This window comes from Mobula birostris, chromosome 10, assembly GCF_030028105.1.
Source record: "Mobula birostris isolate sMobBir1 chromosome 10, sMobBir1.hap1, whole genome shotgun sequence".
Lineage (NCBI taxonomy): Eukaryota > Metazoa > Chordata > Chondrichthyes > Myliobatiformes > Myliobatidae > Mobula > Mobula birostris.
Window position 1 is genome coordinate 51,061,656 of NC_092379.1, and position 8,937 is coordinate 51,070,592.

The 8,937-nt window shown below is 47.6% G+C and overlaps 1 protein-coding gene across 1 annotated transcript in view; it reads left to right on the forward strand.

The window, feature by feature from the left end:
* The window catches only part of LOC140203676 (uncharacterized), a 179,094-nt gene extending 176,599 nt beyond the window's left edge, over nucleotides 1–2,495 (forward strand). Inside the window, 2 exon segments of the mRNA XM_072269724.1 lie at nucleotides 1,348–1,470; nucleotides 1,555–2,495. Of these exon segments, the coding sequence (XP_072125825.1) occupies nucleotides 1,348–1,470; nucleotides 1,555–2,495 (1,064 nt within the window).
* Nucleotides 2,496–8,937: the final 6,442 nt, after the last annotated feature.

Consider the following 8,937-nt stretch of genomic DNA (forward strand, 5'->3'; position numbering starts at 1 on the left):
ACAGAGAGTGCGGTGTAGGTATACAATAAAGTGTAACAGAGAGTGCGGTGTAGGTATACAATAAAGTGTAACAGAGAGTGCGGTGTAGGTATACAATAAAGTGTAACAGAGAGTGCGGTGTAGGTATACAATAAAGTGTAACAGAGAGTGCGGTGTAGGTATACAATAAAGTGTAACAGAGAGTGCAGTGTAGGTATACAATAACGTGGGAAATTGTAATGAAGTACATTGTGAAGTCTGGAATCCACTTCATTCTTTTAATAATGGATGAATGTAGGCTTAAATGTCGATATCTCTCCTCATATGTCACTTCTGCCATCCCAGGAAATGGTCTAGTAAAGCTTTATTGCAGTACTTCTACAGGAAGAACATGTTTCCTCAGTACTTCCTTAGGAGGCTAGACATTCAGCATGTCCCTGATGCACACCAGTGTCGACAGATGCATCAAAGAAAGCAGCCTGTCCATATGCTTCACGGCTTGGTATAGCAGTGACAGTGCAGAGAGTTGTGAACACAGCTCAGCACATCAGAGAAACCAGCCTCCCCTCCACAGACGCTGTCTACACGTCTCACTGCCTTGGTAAGGCAACCAGCAGAATCAAAGTCCCCACCCACCCCGAACATTCTCTTTTCACCCTCTTCCTTTGGGCAGACACTAAAGCCAGAAAGCACTCACCACCAGTCTCAAGAACAGCTTCTACCTCACTGTTATCACACTCATGAATGGACCCCTTGATAAGAAGGTGAATACTTGGACCTCAGAATCTTCCTGGCACGGCCTTGTAGGTTATTGGTGTCGGTTTATTGTTGTTACATGTACTGAGGTACAGTGAAAAGCTTGTCTTCCATACTGTTCGTACAGATCAATTTGTTGCCCAGTGCATTGAGGTAGAACAAGGTAACACAACAGTGATATAGTGTAAGCTGCAACGAAAGTGCAGTGCAGGTAACCAATAAGGTGTGAGATCACAACAAGGTAGACTGTGAGGTCACAGTCCAGGGAACTGTTTAATAGTCTTATAAAAGCAGGGTAGAAGCTGCCCTAGAGCCTGGTGTTACGTGTATAATAATAATCCACCAGTTTCAGCATCGCTTTGCTCTGATGGTGGTCACAGTTGTCTAAATTTCAGAACCTGCCTTTCTCTCTCACACTCCATTTAAATTAATTTCACAGGGTGTCAGTAATGGAGGATTCACTGACAGGAAGCTCAAACCAAACGACAGATTACAACCTGCAAGTGTCACCCAATCCGCTGGAATCTGAACATCAGCAGACTTTGTACATGGAAGCAGAAAGCTCCACTGACAGTGGAGAGAAATGGTCAACGCGTTCTGAGTGTGAACAAGGCTTCAGTCGAGCATCCAGACTGACGAGACATGAGATCAGTCACTCTGGGGAGAAACCATGGAAGTGTGAGGACTGTGGGAAAAGATTCATTTCTCCTTCCCATCTGGAACCTCACCGCCAAAGCCACACTGGTGAGAAGCCGTTCACCTGCTCTGTGTGTGGGAAAGGATTCACACAGTCATTCAGCCTAAAAACACACCAGCGAGTTCACACAGGAGAGAAGCCGTTCATATGCTCTGAGTATGGGAAGGGATTCAGTCAGTCAGACAGCCTGGTGATACACCAGCGGGTTCACACAGGAGAGAAGCCGTTCACCTGCTCCGAGTGTGGGAAGGGATTCAGTCAGTCAGACAGCCTGGTGATACACCAGCGGGTTCACACAGGAGAGAAGCCGTTCACCTGCTCCGAGTGTGGGAAGGGATTCAGTCAGTCAGACAGCCTGGTGATACACCAGTGGGTTCACACTGGAGAAAAGCTGTTCACCTGCTCCGAGTGTGGGAAGGCATTCACCCACCCAGCTAGTCTGCGGAATCATCAGTGAGTTCACCCTGGGGAGAAGCCATTCAAATGGTCGGAGTGTGGGAAGGCATTCATTCGGTCAGGAAGCCTGGTGATACACCAGCGAGTTCACACTGGAGAGAAACCATTTATCTGCCTTGAGTGCGGGAAGTGTTTCACATGGTCTGACAAATTAATGGCGCACCAGCGAATTCACAGTGGGGAGAGACCATTCACCTGCTCTGAGTGTGGGAAGGGATTCAGTCGGTCAGACAGCCTGGTTATACACCAGCGAGTTCACACTGGGGAGAGGCCGTTCACCTGCTCTCAGTGTGGGAAGGGATTCATTCAGTCATCTCACCTGCTGATTCACTGGTGCAATCACACTGAGGAGAGATTGTTCACCTGTTCTAGGTGTGGGAAAGGATTCAATCGGTCAATTGGGCTGCAGAAACACCAGCGGGTTCACACTGGAGAGAAGCCATTCACCTGCTCTGTGTGTGGGAAGCGGTTCACCCAGTCAGTCCACCTAAAAACACACCAGCGAGTTCACACTGGGGAGAGGCTGCTCACCTGCTGTGAGTGTGGGAAAGGATTTACCCACTCAAACAGACTGCATATTCACCAGCAAACTCACCCTATGGAATGACCATTCTGCTGTACTGTGGAAGGGGTTCAGCCAGCAATCTAGACTGTGGAATCACCAGTTCACACTGCGATGGTGCCATTCACCGGCTGTGAGTGTGGGAAGGGCTCAGAAGGTCATCCAGTCTGCAGAATCACCAGTGAGTCGATGAGTGACTATAAGGAGCTGGATTCTCCTATCGTTGCTGCTGATGATATCCAGGATTTGACCATGGTCATTGTCCTGGTCTGGCTTCATTCTGCTGATGTTTACAGCCCATGATTAGAGTTTAATGTTCCTGACAAATGCTGAATAAATCACCTTGATCTTTTACACCCAGTCTGTTTCCTGCATATTTGATATTTAAAGGACAATTTGAAGATTTTGTAATGAAATTGTCTGGTAGTGTGGAGAGATAAATCTGTTCTGCTGGTGCTAGAGCAAGCAAAATGGAATCTGGCTTTTTGGGAATGGTGTGGTGAGCCTGGAATTATTTTTCAGGTGGGAATTGATGTTGGGTGAATTTGTTAAGCAACTGTAACTCTTGCTTCAGCTAGCAGCTTAATATAGGGGGTGATAGCCCCCAAACTGGCCAAACTTAAGAAATCTCAGGCAACACACATCAAAATTGCTGGTGAACGCAGCAGGCCAGGCAGCATCTCTAAAAATCTCGTTTGGGTGGATGCTGCATGATGTCTCCCCTGCCACAAATTAGTACCCTGAAATAACAATCAGTACACAATATGCAATTAAACGATTAAGCTTTAGAATTCTTACTTTGACTATATGGTTAGTCAAGAAAACGAAAAGAAAGAAAAAGGGCCCATTCTTATGAAACAGTCTCTTGCGCAATGTTGGAGCTCTCTGATAAGCTGTTTGTCCACCATTGACCTCCTCCGATCGTCACTGACCTTCAGACCCTCGCTCCAAGTCCACTCCGTCCGAGGTCTACCAACTTCCTCCATTCGCGTCTCCTCTCCTCATCCCTCCCCGGCAAAAGACCGCGAAAATCTCTCTTCCAGACTCACAAGAGAGAACAACGGCATTCCAAACCCCGTTATCTCTGGTAATAACCCAAACATTTGTGCCACAGAGAAACCATTACATTATCAGTGAAACCTTACAGCATGTCACACAAAGGATTATGGGGGCGATGGTTGTTATTTGGAGCTGGGTCACAAGTTGGCCATAACGGTATTGAATGGAAGAATAGGCTGGAAGTGCTCACACCTCCCCAGAATAGTTAGGTGAAGCGTTTGTCAAAGAGCAACAGGTCCTGTTTTCACCAGAGGGGAGGGAACGTCGACTCAGACGATGAGAGGCCTGCGTTGGGCATTTTCATGCCTTACAAGGCTCAGATTGGAAGTCTGTGTGGGGCGCCACTCCTCGCGCAGACACTAGAGCAATGTGTGGTTAAGTGCCTTGCTCAAGGGCACAAACACGCTGCCACAGCTGAGGCTCGAACTAGTGACCTTGAGATAACTAGATGAACGCCCTAACCACTTGGCCACGAGGCATGGTGATTATAAATCCCAGAAAAACCTCGGCAAAGAATGCTACTACCTATGATGCTTGAAGGATTGGAAAACACATTTGCAGATATCAGAGACTAGATGTTACATCAGGCTATGCAAGACATTGATCAGTAAGACAGACATTCCCTGCCGAGCGAGCAGCAGGGTGCAGGTTAGCAACGTGGCATGGGTTTAAATCTACCGCAAACCTGGTATGTCAGATGGCTGTTGGGGGATAATCGGTGAGAGTTCTGGATAAACCATGGACCGCAATGTGGGCAACAATTTTGGCCCACCCATACCCTGCTGTGTGGCTCGGAAACATCACAGTTTTGTACCTCCGGCCCCGCCCAGCGTGCACTGTTGGCTCTGGGCAACACAAGTGTACTCTGTCACCTGTAGTGTGGTTTCTGAGCTGCCTAAGTGTGTGTTGGAAGGCAGACGTTCCGCCTAGAGACACCAATTTTCTTTTTTGTTGTTTTGTAGATTGAATTAACAACACAAAGTGGATGGAACTCGCCATATTGTTCCACATGGCTTCCATCTCCATTTTCAGCCCCCCCGTTTGGACCCACCAAGGGAGATAAGGTGAGAGAGGGAAATGGGAAAGAATGGTGGGGGGGGGGGCGGGGAGGAGGGGGAGTGTGGTGTTATTACCGGAAGTTCAAGAAATTTATTTTCTTGCCATCAGACTGGGGGCTACCCAGACGGAATATAAGGGGTTGCTCCCCCAACCCGATTGTGGTCTCATCATGGCAGTAAAGGAGGCCGTAGCCTGATATGTTGGAATGGGAGTGGGAAGTAGAATTGAAACGGGTGGCCACTGGGAGATGCCACTTTTTCTGGCAGACGGAGCGTAGGTGCTCGGCAAAGTAGTCTCCCAATCTACATCGGGTCTCACTGATATACAGGAGGGCACACCAGGAGCACCGGACACAGTATGTGACCCCAACGGACTCACAGGAGAAGAGTCGCCTCACCTGGAAGGACTGTTTGGGGCCCTGATTGGTAGTGAGGGAGGAGGTGTAGGGGCAGGTGTAGCACTTGCTCCACTTGCAAGGATAAGGGGCAGGAGGGAGATCAGTGGGGAGGGATGAATGGACAAGGGAGTGTCATAGGGAGCGATCCCTGTGAAAAGCAGAAACGTTGGAGGGGAGATGTGTTTGGTGGTGGGATCCCATTTCAGGTGCCAGAAGTTTCGGAGAATTATGTGCTGGACACAGAGGTGGGTGGGGTGGTAGGTGAGGCCTAGAGGAGCCCTATACCTGGTAGGCTGGCAGGAGGATGGGGTGAGGGGCAGACGTGTGTGAGAGGGAAGAGATGCATTTGAGGGCAGCATTGATGGTGGAGGAGGGAAGGCCCCTTTTCTTTGAAGAAGATGGACATCTCTAGTTCTGGAATGAAATGCCTCATCCTGAAAGCAGGTGCAGCGGAGATGGAGGACTTGAGAGAAGGGGATGCCATTGTTACAAGTTAAGGGTGGGAAGAGGTATAGTCCAGGTAGCTGTGAGAATCAGTGGGTTTATGAAAGATCAGTAGGTAACCTGTCTCCAGAGAGAGAGAGAGAGAAATTGAGAAAGGGGAGGGAGGTGTCAGAAATGGACCAGGTAAACTTGAGGGCAGGTTGGAAGTTGGAGGCAAAGTTGATGAAGTTGTCGAACTCCACGTGGGGGCAGGAAGCAGCCATTGATATAGTGAAGGAAGAGCTGGGGAGTGACACCAGTGCAGGCTTGGAACATAGACGACCTCTCGAAGCACTTCGTCACAGTCGATGTGAGTGACGGTCGCTGAGGCCGCTCACCCTGCTTTTCTTGGATATTGGTATGATTGTTGCCCTTTTTAAGCAGGGGGAACCTCTGACTGCAGCAGTGAGAAATTAAAGATGTCCATGAACATCTTCGACCAGTTATTGCCACCGGTTTCTGTTGCCCCACCAGGTACACCATCAGGTCCTGACAACTTGTGAGGGTCCACCCCCTTGAGAGATGTTCTGATGGTGGCTGTCAGCTCAGTGATCCCAGGGTCACCAGCTGCTGCAGGGATTGACACAGGTGTGTTTTTATTCTCCCTTTCAAAGTGTACGTAACAGCTACTGAGCTCATCTGGGATTGAAGCTCACCCCCGGCACAGGAGGCCTCATTCTGCCCACACACACCACCCGCACAGAGTTGTCCCAGGACCCTGGAGCCAACTTTCAAGTTTCAGTCAACACCTGCAGCGTAACAAGAGGAATCACCTTGATGCTGTTTGAGGGATCTTTCTGTGCAGGTACTGACTGATACAAACTGTACTTCACTGGGAATCGTGATGTATTCACTGTTACATACCCCGTAACTGGGTTGCCAAACCAGCAGAAATGGACCACTTAGTTGGAGTCTGGATTACTGGAACTAAGAAAGTTTAACTAAAGAAATAAGCAACACAATACTCCAATAGTAAGGATATAAATGCAACAGGTTAGCAATGGTAAAACACACATGTGCACAGAACTAGGATAATAGGATCAATCAAGCTCTATCGCAATCTAGCGGTAAATGATCAGTCTCAAGTGACACAGAGTTCAGTTCAATTTAGTTCAGTTCGCAGTAATCGCTGTTGTGCCGTTGGGGAGAGAGAATGAATATGCAAGTCGGATTCAGACCGACCTTTGTTCCTCGCAGTTAGCTTTTGGGCGAGCCCTTTTTAATGTCTTCTGAGGTCACTGACTGTGACCCCTCCGTTCCAGATACGATCGTTCTTCTGCGGTGAACCCGGCACCCAGGCAAGGGCGGACACACACACCAGGTTCCCGCCGACCGTACCTTTCCACCCTGTGCGTCTATGGTCAGTCCCGCGACCAGACCTCCAAAACTCTCACCAACTTGTGGGAGGGCATACCGCTTTTCCAGGGTCTCGTCATCTCGTCGTGTCGTGGTGTGTCGCTTGCCTTAGCGAACCTGTTCTTTTTATCCCCCTGCTGGGGTATCGCCTGTCCATCAAACTTCAAACAGTTCAGGTTCAAAGCAACCCGTCTGACAATACTCGGAACTGTGTCTCTTTTCGTTAATCTCTCTCGTCTCTCATTAACATTTCTGAATGTTCCCCCATTGTCTTTCTTATTGGCCTCAATCTTCTGATAACTTGGTATTTTGTCACATCACTAAGAGAAATTAGACAGACACAGCAGACAGTGTTTAAATCAAAGCCGAGTAATGTGACATTAATGGGCAGGGCACTTGGTATATAAATATCAAGGAAAAGAACTGAGGAGTGATGTTGTCTATGTAGATTTTGGTAAGGCATTCGATAAGGTCCTTCACAGTCAGTTTATCTGGAAGATTATGATCCATGGGTTCCTGGTGTCTTAGCTATTTGGCTTAGAATTGGTTTGTCCATTGAAAGCAGTGGTTAGGGGCTGACGGGTTTTATTCTGGGCTGTAATTAGTAGTGTTATGCTGGGATGTCCAATGTCTATGATATTTATAGAAATTATCTGGATGATGGATAGGTTAGCATGTTTGGTGATAAGGCAAAGATTGGTGGTGGGTGGATACTGTAGAAGACTACAGCAGTGTGTAGATCAGATGCAGATATGGGTGGAGATATGGCAGATGGAGTTTAATCTGGCCAAGTATGAGCATTTATGCAAAGGGAAAGCACACCAGTTAATGGTAGGACCCTTAACAGTTTTGGTGTACAAAGGGATCTTGAGGTCCATGTTCATAACTCCTGCAGAAGTGGATAAGGTGGTAAAGGTGGTGTATGGAATGGTTGCCTTCAAGGTACTGAGTTGAAGAGTCAGGAAATTACGTTGCAGCTTTATAAAACAGTAGTTAGGGCGTATTGCATTTAATTCTGGTCACCCCGTTACGGGAATGATGTGGAGGCTCAGGAGAGGGTGCAAAAGAGGTTTGCCAGGATGCTGCCTGGATTCGAGGACACTCACTATAAGAGTTTGGACAAACACAGGCTGCTTCCTCTGGAGTGGCAGGGGCTGAGAGGAGACCACAAAGAAGTTGGTAAAATTAGAGGCACAGATAGATAGATAGCCAGTATCTTTATCTCAGGATAGATGGTCTAATACTAGAGGACATGCATTTAAGGGGGGAGTAGAAAGTTCAAGGTTTTGTTTAAACCGAGTGGCGGATACCTGGAATACGTTGATGGAGGTGGTGGTGGAGACAGTTACAACAAGAAGTTTAAGAGGTTCTTAGATTGGCACATGAATATACAGGGAGTAGAAGGCTGTGGACCATGTTCAGGCAGAAGGAATGAGGTGTTATTAATGTAACTAATTTAGCCAAAGTTCCTAGTCCTGTGCTGTACTGCTGAATGTTTAGTTCTGCGAGAGTGAAGGTGGGTGTGAGGAACATGAGCAGCCCCAGCCCCTGGAGTCCCTGTCAACTTTGCAGACGAACAGCAGAATCCTTCCGACACATGCAACAGAGCAAGTGAATGAACAGTCCCTCTATGGAGTGCTGGGACGGAGACACAGGAGCAGGAGTCAACTACCTGCCCTGTTTAAAATACAATCAGGAGTGATATACCCCAGTTCTCATCTGTCCCAGCCTCAGCCTCTATCACCCTCAATTACCAAATCTTTCAAACACTTACCAATCCCCACGTTGACTACAGCTGCTGATCCTGGCACTACTTTTTGCTGGGGTAGAGAATTCTAGTGCTTCCCTATCTCCACGAGAAGAAATGTTTATGTGCAGTCAGTTTTAAACGAGTAGTGCCTTACTTTGTAACAATGTACTTCTTCTATGAGTGAAAACGTCTAATGATTTTCTATCATGCCCTTTGGATCCAATAAGACCTCTCTTTCTGCTAGCCTCCAAAGAAAGTCATTGTGTATATTTAAGACAGAGGTTTAAAAGTGGAGGATGTTGTATCCTTTTTCAAGTAAGAGGATCTACGTGACAAAACACCCTGTAACAAACCTTCCCCATTGCTAAACTCTAACCCAATTA